Below are 14572 nucleotides of genomic sequence, written 5' to 3'. Positions count from 1 at the left end.
TAAAATTATAAAAAATATTAAAAATTAAATATTACATTTTAGTCCTTCGATTGAAATAAAATCAGGAGAATCCATTTCCCACAAAATATATGTTAAACATAAATAGATGTTCATGTTGTGTATAAAGTGTCCAAACTTTGATTGTGACGGGGACAAGTTCTTGAATGTCACGGAAAAACAATAATCACGGGGGATAAGAGAGGTACGTTGACGAGGAGCTTGTGAAAATTTATAAGAAAAAGTCTAGGGGTTAGCAGATTTTGTGATTTTTAGCCATTAATTAGTTATCAATGATGTTTTTAATGGTGTGAAATTATATGTAGAATCATTCAATTTTCTTTTAATGATTAAGTGCTTGTCAGAATTTAATAAAAGTGTTGGCCTACTAATACTCCTCAATTTATAATGATTTGTGTACAATAAGAGAGAGGTGCATGATAAAATAGGAGCGTAGAGTGCGATAATTTAGTTCTATTCGAATCGGATAGATAAGATGAAAATGATATATTAAACGCATTATGCATCAAAATTAAACTCTACAATATATTTTATCATTTTATATGTTATTTTTATAATTTTAAAAATATAGTCTCTAATCATTATAAAAAAAAAGGTGACAAATTAGACTTTAATTTTTTTAAAAAATAACATACTTTTTTAATATTAAATAATAAATAACTAAGTTGCTCATTAAAATAAACAAGATTTATTTTAAAAATTGACATTACTAATAAAAAAAAGGGAATAGAAGAGTTAAAAAATGATTATGCATAAACGGTTGTAAGTTACCACAACGCATTTTTCCATAATCCGCTACTCAAAAACGCATTTTATAAACCCTAGTTCAAGCATAAGGCCATAGTGTTTTTTTCAGCTTCAGTTTTTGTGCATGATCCTTCTTCTCTATCACGGTTTAAAGTTAACCTTGAATGCACATAATCCGCAAAGGATTTTACGTGAAAATTCGTAAAATATTTTAGCTTAATATAAACTGTTTTAGAATATTATAATTGTATAAATTTGAAATCTAAATATTTATCTTATATTTTTAAATATTAATAATTAATTAATAACAAAAAATAACAAATAGCTTTCCTCTTGTGTACTCAATTTGCTCGAAATAGCTTTCAATTGCACATTTAATTTGCAGTGTTGCACTTCTGTTCCCGACTCTTCAATTGTTATCGTGTGATATACGTTACTATATTATGAACTATTTAAATCCCTTGATTGATTGATACAATGCATGGTTCGTGATTGTGTTGAAACTTGGAACAAGTTTCGATAATATCATAGTGGATTAGTGGGGTTCTCTCATTATCAAGTATCAACACGTTAGACGTTCCCAGCTGACTCATCTCATGCACGTCCACACGTAATATTAATAGTCCGTTTGAATAGGTTGATAAGTGACTTTTTTTTTTAATTTTTAACTTATGAAAAAATGTAGTATTAATGTCTGGTATAATTTTCAAAGCAAAATTGTAACTTTTTAAAAAGTTATTTTAGTGTTTAAGGAGAAGTTAAAAAAAATGACTTCTCTCCTATGATGCACGGATACTGACACGGGACACGACACGACACGGGATATGCAGACACGCGAATTTTAAAATCTTACATGACACAGGGACACGCATATATATAAAATATAAAGTATTTTTTAGATAAATTGTAATGATATTTTGATATTTTATTGATATTAAAATATAAAACAAAATTTTTAATTATTTTTAATGTCTTATTTTAATTATATCAAGTATTTAAAATATTTTTTGTTTTAATAAATAATAATATATACTATATCTAAATTTATTTTAAGAATATATGTTACGAATAAGACTGGACACGCAGACACGTGGTGGTATTTAGGTGTGTCTAGACGTATCTGGAGAAGAATTTTTTATTTTTTATTAAGATACGGTTGGACACAGCAGATACACGTGTCGGACGAGTATCGCTGAGTGTCATGTCCAAAATATATCTGACACGCGGACACGATAACTCAGCGAAGTGTCCGTGCTTCATAACTTCTCTCATAATAAAATTTTTTTATTATTTTTTTTAAATAAATACTTTTAAATGAATCCTTGCTAAGCACGGAAATTAAAAATTATATTATTCATGCATAATATAATGTGTACCATTAATCCAATTAAATTAAGATACACGAATATTTTTTCATGAATGAGAAACTTAATTTATTCTTTACATGTTAATTATTAATGTTAAAAAAAAATTTCATCTCATATTCCATAACAAAAATACTTTTTCATATTAATTTGAAAAAATCACTTAATTAAGCTAAGGGGGAAATTACACGAATCAGCTAAATCAAAAATTTGTTCATAAATTAACCAGTTTACATTTTTATATAGTTCAAATTAGCCTAATTCGAACTTCATTTTCATGTAATTCGAATTACACTGATTCGAATTACACACGCACACACCCACTAATTCGAATCAACCTGATTCGAATTACACACATGCACGCATTCCTAAGTAATTCGAATACTGGTTCAAATTATACTGGGCCAGATGTGTATAAATATGGTGTGAACGTGAATTGATCTCATTAGAGTGAGAAAATGGCTAGTGAGGAGAGTTTTGTAGTGTTGGTTCATCACAGAGGATCGATTAAGAGGAAAACACGATCTGGTGTGAAGTTCACTGATAAGGATCCTCTCAGTATTTTTATGAGGCCTACGACGAACTATGATGAGTTTGTGAATTCTATACTATAGAAACTTGGTCTGCAAGGCGTGAAACGGGTTCACAAGTTATTCTATCGCATTCCAATATCAGTGCTGCAAGAAATAGTGAAGTATGATTGTTTCACGATCGGGAGTGATGAGGACTTGCAGGTCCTGTTTTATTGTCGTCGGCGATTTCCCGAGGTTAGGACACCTGAGCTGTTGGCGAAGTTGGTTGATGTGGTATCTAGCTCGGGAGATTCAAACCGGAATACCTACACTATAGGCACGGTAGCCGGTTCTAGCTCCAAACCTGTTGGTGCATGTTCGTCCGTCCCTGTGAATGAACCTCCGGTCGAGCCTGTCGCCTCCCCGTCGTTCGCTGTTGATCTCAACTGTAGTGGAGGTGGAGAGGTTGGAATAGTGGATGTTTTGCCGACTTCTTTACAATGTGCTGCACCGGCTAGTCTAGGTGATGCATTGCTGGATGATGTTGGCGATGATGATGTGGAGCCGGATACCATTGCTGATGTGATATTGGAGCGAGTGATCCAGCTAGGGCTGGAGGTGGTTCTAGCTCTGGCACACAACAGTCTTTTCATCTTTGGACTTGGATGCCATGAGACAGGAGGGAGTTCCTGGAGAGCCTACTGGATTTGGTGCTAGAGATGACCAGGGGTCTGCAGGTTTCACAGAGTTTCAGGTTGGTTAGCAGTTTCAGGATAAATATGAGGCTGTGTTAAGTGTGAAGACGTGTAGCATCCAACGCAGGGTACAGTACAAAGTGGTGGAGTCTGACTATCGCCGGTATGTTGGGAAGTGTTCTGAGTTTGGGAATGGGTGCATATGGTTGATTAGGCTAAGTCTCCGGCAGCACAAGGGTATTTAGGAGGTAAAATGATACAACAGACCACATACGTGTCTCACGACGTCCATCTCTAGCGATCACAGGAGTCTGGATTATCATGTAATCTCGGATTTCATCATGTCAATGGTTAGAGCTGATGCATCCGTCAGCATCAAGGTGCTTCTGAATGCGACGGTGGCATACTTTGGGTTCAGGCCGACGTATAGGAGGATTTGGTTGGCGAAGCAGAAGGCCGTTGCCCACATCTATGGTAATTGGGATGAGTCGTACAATGAGATCCCGCGGTGAGTGCTAGAAGTTCAGTTGACGATGTCTGCCTTCACATCTGCACTCGAGGTCCCTTCTCGCTAGCAGAAGGATTGTGACCTGACCACCTGCAACTCACATCGATGGTATAAAGAAAGCAAGGTATCACACATAGTATAACATTATAAGCGGACACGGAATAGAATAATTTTAGACGAAATAGAAAAAAATGATAACAGTACCTCGAGGCCAAGGGCCAGCTGAACGTTTCATACCCAGCAGGTCTAAACCCAGGAAAGCGCCAGAAGATCCAAGACTGAAGTAGCTGTAATGGACTAGCTAGCTTCACCACATGTCTGTTGGCCACTCGGCACATGCACCGGTACAACCACGCGAGTGCTGCCGACCCCCAGCTATAGCCACCCATATCCTCAAGCCTAGGCACGTAGGGTAGCCACCTAATGTGAATACGGTTGCCGGACTTGTCAGCAAAGAGCTGAGTGCCTAACAGCATCATGATATACGCCCGAGCATAGTGCCTGACTGTCTCCTCGTCGGCTCCCTCAGGGCACTCTCCAAACATCTCCTGGAACCAGCTGCAGTTCACTGCAAACTTTTGGATTTGGTTCGCAAGAGGTAACACACCAAGCAACTCCTGGAACCACACCCAAGCTGGACGGCCACCCTGGATGTATGTCTGAAAATCCGTCAAGCAACCACTGACATAACGTCCATCGACCGGCAACCCCAACTGGTACGCCACGTCATGCAGTGTGATCGTGCACTCCCCGAACAGCATGTAAAATGTGTGCGTCTCCGGACGCCACTGCTCGACGAAAGCACTCACAAGGGGTTCATCCAATCTGAACCATCTCTCGTTCAGTCTCACAAGATGGTATAATCCCGCCATCTGCAAGTACGGAACGTACGTCTCATCCAGTTGCATGCCCTGCTGCCGTCGCATGCTCGAGATGCATCGCTGGGGCTACACATATAATGGACCAGATAATTAAAACCACTAACAAAGCCAATTACAAAACCACTAACAAAAACCACTAACATAAACTACTTGCAAAACCACTAACAAAATCACTAACAAAACCACTAACGAAACAAGTAACATAAACCACTTGCAAAACCACTAACAAAACCAATAACATAAACCACTAGCAAAACCAGTAACAAAATCACTAACAAAACCACTTACAAGACCAGATAACAAAACCACTAACATAAACCACTTGCAAAATCACTAACAAAACCACGTGCAAAACCACTAACAAAACCACAAACATTATCACTAACAAAACATAAAAAATCATTCACATACAATATTACCAACGTCATTTACCATCAAAACCACTAATATAACGTATATAAACAAACGAATAAGTTACCTAATCCTACTTAAAAAAAAATATTACGTACTAACCTCTTCGTTGATGACCCCGGCTATATGAGCTACACCATCCAAACGATATAGTCTGTCCGGATTATCCCCCATGGGCTGAATATCCTGCTCGAGCCTTTCTTGGAGTCGTGATGGGTCGTTTTCTCTGGGATTTGGTGGGGTATGATAATGGAAAGGTGGTTCGAATGAGGTTGGTTAGAACTCCTTTTATAGCCGAAGCAAGAGTAATTCAAAATACCCCAATTCGAATTACTACTAGAGACAAAAATTGAGTAATTCGAATCAGTCCAATTCGAATTACTTAGGAACACGTGCATGGGTGTAATTCGAATCATCCTAATTTGAATTACTATGTGTGAGTAATTCGAATAAGGTTGATTCAAATTAATGGGTGTGTGCGTGTGCGTGTGTGTGTAATTCGAATCATTACATGGAGATGAAGTTTAAATTAAGGTGATTCGAACTATATAGAAATGTGGACTGGTTGATTCATGAACAAATTTTTTATTTGACTGATTCGTGTAATTTTTTCCTCCCCTTAACTTATATAAGTGATTTGCCTTATTAATTTGCTATTGAACTTATATATTATTAGCCCCTGTCTAACACTGGTAACACGTAATAAATTTCATATTAAATCGTAAGCCAAAAATATAATCATATAAAAATATTTAAACTTGTAATATACAAATATAATTATACGTACGAATATAAGATTTACAACTAAATATAATAAAATTAAGTCAGTTCTATGATATACTAATTATACAAAAAAAAATAAAGTTTAGTGGTCGAAAAATAACATGACTAAACACATTTATAATCCAACATCTTTGAGTATATCAATTTCAAATGGATATGTTGATAGAGCCTTGAATATATAAGCAACTTACAACTTGTAAACAAAAACAAAATTCATCTATCCAAAACCAAACTTAAACTCAGTTTGCCTACTAAAACTATTAAAAAACTTAAAGTAGAATCCTCCATTAGTGAAAGAGTCAGAACCAATTATAATTCATCAAAAGATTTGAACTCTTTACATAAAGCAGTAGGAATATACTATACAATGAAAACACAATGAATAAGCACATTGGTTTTGTATCCATAAAATTAGTTGATGCAACAAAAAAAATGAATGATACAAAAAATCTAATCTGCATATATAGATCACTACCTAATGGATAAAAGTTGAAAATCTTTTCAAAAGATTCTTTGAAAATGTATTTATGTGAAAAATTACCAATAAATTCTACTTCATTTTTTACATTGTTCTAGCTGTATCATCAACACCCAATTCATGTAACACAATAGATTTAAACATTAAACATAAAGAAAAAAAGGATAACAGAAATGAAAATTCTAATATTCTATTATATAATATATTAAAAATTTTAACATTCCACTGTATATACATTGAAACTCTTAGAAGAATATAGTTGAGATGTATGATTTATTAATGATTTACATAAATAAAGTGCAACAAATAATACCTACATGAATACATATTTAGTATAATGTACACATGACTAAAATTATGACACATTAGATAGCCTAATAAAAACTAAAGACATGCTCACATGCACACACAAATTATCTATCAATTTACCAAAAATATAACTAGATTATAAGCAAAGGTTTAAAAACCTATTCAAAAAGCACAATAACGTAATTAAAATACTAATCCAATAAATTAAGTTATTAAAATTCTTGAGTTTCGGCCATCATTGTTAGTATATAATTGTCAAACAATTTAGAACCTTAATTTCACAAAAAAGGTCCAACCATTTTATTTCTAGCCCTTCTTATAGTAATAAAAAATTCATTTAAAAGAACAAACACAAGGTAAGAATTTTTTAGACACTATTTTATTTATGTAAAAAATTATAATTAGATAAAATAAAATTACAAAATGAAGATCCAAACCAAAACAGACATTATCATCAAAACCAAAACATGATATCAGGTTATTTTCGTTAAAAAAAGAAAGAGTACAACTAATTATATACACTACCACAAAAATGGGGTTTAGCCACCAAATTTTAACTACTAACACTAAATCGTGATAAAAATAAATGACCGTATCTTCTATTTATCACGAAACATTGTTATGTGGCTAAAATTTAACCTTTTGCCACATACAATATTTTTCGTAGCTGTACGCATGTACTTTCTGCTTACATTAACGTGTCATGACTATCCTGTTTTGAATAAATTAATTTATTAAATAAGTTTATTAATGTATAGTATCATTTTTTTAAATATTATGGCATTAATATATATTTATGAAATTAAATTTAAAAATATAAAAAATGAAATTTGTAAAATTTCTTATAACAATTTTATGTGATAATTAGTTTGTCTAATGTAATAAAATTTTAGTAACTAATTTAGTAATTAAAATTTATTAACTATTAAATTTTTTAGGTAAAAATATTTGCAAAACTTAGTTAATGTATAACTCTTATTATATTGTTTCGTGTATAATAGGTAAATAATTAAATAATAGTGCATTGTTTAAATCGTCAACTATCAACTGCATGAAATGAGAGATTGTGAGAGTCATATATTTATTAAAGTAGTTTGTTGGTTATTTATTGTTATTATAATAAAAATTAAAGATAAAAATATTACAGACTCAAAATTTAAATTTAAATTTAAATTTTTAATCATTTTTAACCATTAAAAAATAAATAAATAAATAACTATTGTATTAAAAATAAAATAATTTAAAGTATATTTAATAGATAATAAACAGTAGAATGAAAAGAAATATTCTTAAGATTAAAAAAAATTAAAAGACGATCTAAATAACAATAACCAAACTAAATTTTTAAATTTAAAATTTTAATGTGCGCTTAACCTGAAGTAGTTTTTGGCGGAAAGTTAAAGTAATCACTAATCACGGACAAATTTCAATATAACTTCCCATCATTCACGTTGTCTTTTAACTCCTACTTTTGTGCAGCACCTGAAAACACTTTCTTTAACCACACTATATGAACCCTATCATATGATAAGATATCCTCCAAACTCAAAATACCGATTTTTTTTCTTTCTTAATTTTTGGTGTTATTTGTTGATTTTTTTTAGCAGATTTTTTCGTGGAGCGAAAACCTAATAACTTAGGAGAGACCCTTTTAGCAGAACTACGATAACCACAGGTCAACAACAATGAAGAATTTGCAGAAGATTCGGACGAAATAAGTTTCAAGCAACTGTACCTACCAGAAAAAGATTATAATGACCCTTTAGTCGTGAATGTCAAAGGTATATGAAATTTTAATTTTTTTTACGTGATTTTTTGAGTTCTAATATTTAATTTATTTATTTTATTCAATTTTGTATTCGGTTGTAGATACTTCTACGGGTGAAATCACAACTGGCAAAAGGACATCAATTCAAGTTTGGCATTTGAAGAATGATGAAAAAGACATTATGGAACTTGATGGGCATGGACAAAGTCGAGATAATGACGCAAATTTATTGGTAGGTTTCTGGGTGTAATGGCCCGTGGAGCAATGTTGTAAATTGGAAAAAAGTCTTTGGTGCTGAAAATGTAGACGTGTGATAAATTTAGAGAAGCTGGTTGAAACTTCAGAGAAAAAGCTATGGATATGAAAAAACCAATGCAAGATTCAGTTGGCAGCTCTGTATAAATTTTTGTTATCAAAATACAGTGATAAAGTATCTAATTTATCCAGTGATATGCCAGACATTTAATTTGTGTATTTAATAAGTAATAGTTGAAATTTTAAATATATTTATTTTAGAAGGGATTAGAATTTAGTACCGGATGGTTCGGGTTGGTGCTTTGATTAATGAGAGGGGAATCGCTTGGTTCCGGGTTGCTGGGTTGAAGGGAGTGTAGTCGACGTCCCGAGCTCTTCGTATGGAGAAGGGGGTGTCACCTGCAAAGACACTCCGACGCTCTAATAAGTGATGTGTGCAGGCGAAAAAGGGTAAATGGCATGTAACGTACCTTGGGGGAAGGGTAGGACCTTCCCTATATATACCGTGTCAGAGGTGGGCCCTGCAAGGATAGGCCCACCTTCTTTGACGCTCCCTCCGCACAGCTGTAGCAGAGCTGTAAGGGACGCGTGTCCGAATTGGCGTCTGGGCGCCTTGCACCCGACCGTTCGGGTCGGGTGGTTAGTGGGTCGGGCTGGCCCATATTTCATTTGGGCCGGACCGTAACAATATATATATATATATCAAATTCATAATATTTTTAAAAACAAAAATTTAAGATTTTTACTTATTTTTTTTTGTGAAATTTAAACAAAGAATAAAATTTGAATATTTAAGACCAGCTTCTCTTAGAGCCGAAATAACCTGAAATATAATAGGTGGATTCAACATATCTCTAGTGGATAGCCAATCAGATTTACCAATAGCGATTATCCTTGTAATGCAAAATCAATACTAAGTATTCTCTCTAAATCACTAAGAAAACAGTAACACAGACATCACCCAAATATCTGAAATTGTCAACTATAAATATTGGTTGCTGCTTATATTGATATCTAGTATATTGCTTAAACTCTTAGTCTTTATTGAACTGATAGACAACTACAGCAGATAAATGTGCGTTACTTAATTACAATTAATCCTATTTTTTATTTTCTGAGTTCAATTCAGCATATAACCTGCTCAAAGAGGATAAAGCCATAAAAAAATTACATATACTGTGCTATTCAATCAAATCATATGGCAAGAGGATAAACTAATAATTGAAAAAGGATATCAGTGATAACTAGAAGTAATTATATCACCCATAAAAATTTTTTTAAGATGGGCCAAATCAATAGAATGAGAATGTGTGACATTACAAATAGAATTAAAATATTTAAAATATAAGAGATAACTCACAATATTATTAGCATTCCGTCGCCCTTCGCAGACCAGAAAGTAGAAGAAACCCATTAAAACTTGCACTTGCAGTTGCATACCTGCTCAAGTGAATGGACAAAGCGAAAACTTTAACCCTAAATTAAAATATATTTTCAAACACAGAATGATATCTAACATAAATAAATACTGAGTTTTACAAAGTTTTTTTTTTGACATCTACAAAGATAAATTACTCTCTTAAATTAAAAATGAATTAAAATAATGCATAGAGTTTTTTTGCTTGACTTCGAAAACTTAATAACAAAAAAATTATACTGTAGTATTTAAATTATATTTCATTTAATAAATCAATCATTCAATTACAGAACTCTATTAAAGTTTAAATTTCATGATCTGAGAGTATCTCGTACTGATAAATTTAATGAAAATCAGTTAATATTGAACTATTATTAGGATAAGCAACTAAACATGGGCTTTTTATTTTAAATTAGATCCTAAGAATTAAGTTATCTGATTTTATATTTGAAAAAATTGTAAGAATATATAAGATAAGATTACCGCTCAATTATAACAAACACATTATAAGATAATTACAAACTAAAGTTGTAAACAATTTGTAAAAGAATAAAATGTCTAAAAATAAATTCACGAGGATCTAGAAGTAATTTATACAGAAAAGTAACAAATTTTTAGAAGAATAAAAATGTCTAAAAATTACATATTAAATAAATTTTAAAATTATACATAATCAACCAAATTTTAGAAAAAAATTTTATAAACAACATTCATAGTTGTTTTGGTTGAAAATTATTCTCAATTAATACTTTAACCCTGATTTTAATTTTATCTTTGAAAGAGTAATATAAAGTTGTCCACTTGTCCGTGAGTAAAAATAGTTTCGGCGAATATAATCATTCAGTTATTAAAATTTGTGTCTGAGACTTGTTAATAGTCATAGATAATAATACACACATTAGAGAAGATGAACCTTTTTCTATGATTAAGGTCAACTAACACTGCAATGACACTACTGAAAAATTAGGTGGTGTCACTAAAATTTAAAACTATATATCACTAACTTCACATGCTACATAATAAGAAAAAAGTCATATAAAATTATAAATATACATTAACAGAATAGAAATCAAAATAAAAAAATGGATGATAATAAAAAAAATACAATTATAGATTTTCAAAAGAAGCATACATTATTGCCTTTTTCAATATTGAATTATGTTTTGAATTTAAGTTTAACTCAAGTTGCTTAAGCTTTTCAATTGCATTAGACTTTGTACTTTAAATAAAGTTTAAGAGGAAAAAAATTAACAAATTATGATGAAGAAATCCAAAAAAAAAAAAAATCAAAAGGGAGGATACAAATTAAAACAACTACATCATTTTTAAATGCTTCCGCAAAGTAAATATATAAATTTAACATGAAAATAATTAAAGAAATACATAGTCAAGAAGAAATAAGAAAAAAGCTTCTACAAATTTCAGATAAATGCCATAAGAAACTATTAAACATTCATATGTTTTTTGCTTTGTTAATCTGCATATATTAATACAAATAATAAATATTAGTATAAAACTTACAAAGCCACTCGTTGATATATTGATTATTAGGATCTAGGAGACATTTATTTATCAAGGAAAGACAACTCACCCTCTTTAGAGCCAATTTGACATTATTAGGAGGTATAAAACATAATCATGCTTAAGAAGTTATGGTGGAACTCCATAGTCTAATAAAAAATTATAGAGTAATAATTTCTGCTAACTTAAGGATTAAGCTATGAATAATTTAGCCACTAAATATAAAAAAGGTAACAAAGCAAAAATAGAGAAGTTTATGATTTAAAGTAGTATTTACAATTTCGAAACATCAATAATAGCTTGTAAGCAAAATATAATGGATGATAAAGAAAAAAGAAAGTAATTCTGACTGCAAATTCTTTAAATAATTAATTCAGACATAAAATAAACTATAAACAACAATGGGCAAAACATATTGGTATGCAATTATTTATCAAAAGAGGCCTGCTACACATATAAACAAGTCTTTTTGGCTTATAAGTCTTACAAGTCCAATAAAACACACGTATTATACTTAATTAACGTATTACACACTTTCACATTTAAAAGTAAATAAAACGCATGTTATTCAACAACTTCCTGTTTCCAAAGCGCGCTACTCACCATGCATTATGAACGACTCTTCTTCTTCTTCCTCCATGAAAACAATTTTCTTGCCAAATTTGAAGATAATAGAACTTCAGAAATACACCCAAACGATTACAGAAATACATCCAAAGGATTACAAAAATACACCCAAAGGATTTAAGAAATACACCCAAAATTCGTTGAAGTACACCTTATGCATATTTCAGAACTCTTTCTCTTTCTCCTCCTCATCTTTTGCTGTTTCTTCTTCTTCAAAAACGATTTCAGAGCTTGATGTCAAAAAACAATAGAAATCGAGAATAACGAAGAAAGAAAACAGAGAGAAAAGCACGTAAATGAAGAAGAAGAACAGAAAGAGGAAGAAGAACGTGCAGCAAGAAGAAGAAGAAGGAGAAGAAGGAGAAAGAGAAGGCAAGAAACGAAAGAAAAGAAGAAGAAAAGAAAGAGGAAGAAGAACGTGCAAGAAGAAAAAGAACGAGAAAGAGAAAGCAAGAAACAAAAGAAAAGAAGAAGAAGAGGAAGAGGAAGAGGAAGAAAAACGTGCAGCAAGAAGAAGAAGAATGAGAAAGAGAAGGCAAGAAACGAAAGAAAAGAAGAAGAAGAAGAGGAAGAGGAAGAAGAAGAAGAACGTAGACCTTGCATCGCGTTTTTTGGGTTTATTCGTTAATTAACTTGTAAAGCATACAAGCCCTAATGACTTGTATGCAGAGCTTTTCTGTTATCAAAAAGCTTACATTGTTTTTAAAGATCAGACAATGATTAACTATGTAAATTTTTTACAATAATAATATCAACTACGGTAGCTGGTGATGTTTTATAAAATTTCTACATTTATTAAAATTAATGGAATGGAATTTAGAATACAACCACATGTGCCTATAAAAAAATATCAAATACCAAAGGTTATTCTTAATAGAGTTTATTTCATGTTTATGTGTATATAGTATATGTAGACTACAATTCAAATTAGGAGGAAGCTAAAGTATTTTTGAATTTAGACAAAAAAAAGTCATCATAGCTTGCTATGTGCATAGCTATAATTGATATATGTAATAATATTCATTATTAACACTACCTAATTACATATTAATAGACAGAAAAATTTTCATTCATATTTTAATTTTCATGTATCATATAGAATTGAGTCATAATTAAGATATGAATGAACCAAATGAGAACTTGCCATGTAATAGTGTAGAGATAGCAGTTTTATTCAAAATAATATAGTTTTAATTTAAATAGCCAAACAACGACTTTAAATTTAATTTATTTCAGTGAAAATTAAACTCATCCATATATATAAAAATAAAGATGCATGATAAATATACTTAACTTAAAGCAATGTGGAATAAGTCTATACAGTAATTATGTCAAAAGGATCAATTTTCAGTTAATTATGCAGTTAGAATATCTCATATAATATGAAGAGTGATAAAAAAAAAAAGAGAATAACAACATAATCACTTGAGACACAATGAAACTAATATAGAAAACTTTTTTTATAACAAAAAATATACATACCAATTTACATAAAAAAAATCTAACTATATCTCAAACCCAGAAAAAAAATATCATCTATTTTTAAATTGCAAATAGAGCCTCCAAGAACTAAATCTACTCCAAAACTAAAGAATCATATAGAGATAATAAAATGGGACTACTTTAAAAAAGAAAATTTAAAGATATCAAATCAGAAATAATAGTATCTACAACTGAATACTATCAAATAGAACAATAATAAAAGATGAACAATATATTAGAGAAAAAAAAAAATCCAAAGCTCATTGCTTACTACCAAATACCAATAATCTAACACAGGTTAGAAATTTGACTACCAAAAAAAAAAAAAGGCATGAAAAAAGAACAATCTCCGACGGAATGAGGACAAACCTAAATGGAGTGTGAATAATTTTCACATAAAAAAATAAAAAAGATCTAGAACATATGGAGATCAAGATGGAGAGGATAGATTTTTATTTTTCAAAAAGAACATAAAAGAGATTCTGATATGAACAAAAAATCATATCCGCTGGCACCACAAACAAAAAACACTCTTTTATCAAAAGATAATTTAAAATAAATAAAAACAAGGGCTACTACACGACAATATTTGATCTGTAATAATTTATATTTATATTTACAAAAATTTTATAAACAAAAAATATATAATTTATACCTATATTTATTAAAATTTATTTGTTAAAAACAATTTAGTATTTGTACTAATTAAATAATAATAAAAAATACTAACAATTGCTGACCCCATAAGTTTTTCAATAAATAAACCTAATTTATTTTTTATCATATAAGATATTAA

General features: G+C 30.9%; 1 protein-coding gene across 1 annotated transcript; it reads right to left on the bottom strand.

Moving 5' to 3' along the window:
• On the bottom strand, positions 3873 to 4770 carry LOC107633859 (protein MAIN-LIKE 1-like). Its single transcript, XM_016337456.2, has 2 exons — positions 4049 to 4770; positions 3873 to 3934 (listed from the first exon to the last, which is right to left on the bottom strand). Exons 1-2 carry the CDS (start codon positions 4768 to 4770, stop codon positions 3880 to 3882), a joined length of 777 nt encoding a protein of 258 aa, XP_016192942.1. The 3' UTR covers positions 3873 to 3879.

The sequence above is a fragment of the Arachis ipaensis genome, chromosome B03 (genome assembly GCF_000816755.2).
Source record: "Arachis ipaensis cultivar K30076 chromosome B03, Araip1.1, whole genome shotgun sequence".
NCBI lineage: Eukaryota > Viridiplantae > Streptophyta > Magnoliopsida > Fabales > Fabaceae > Arachis > Arachis ipaensis.
The sequence above is the reverse complement of the archived record's forward strand: the minus strand, read 5'-3'. Positions and strand labels throughout refer to the sequence as shown.

Excerpts from the sequence above, each read along its gene's own strand:
- LOC107633859 (XM_016337456.2), bottom strand. The coding sequence starts at position 4,770 with ATGCGACGGCAGCAGGGCATGCAACTGGATGAGACGTACGTTCCGTAC. Across the intron at positions 3,935-4,048 it reads AGCTGGCCCTTGGCCTCGAG|GTGGTCAGGTCACAATCCTT; the intron begins GTACTGTTATCA and ends TGTGAGTTGCAG.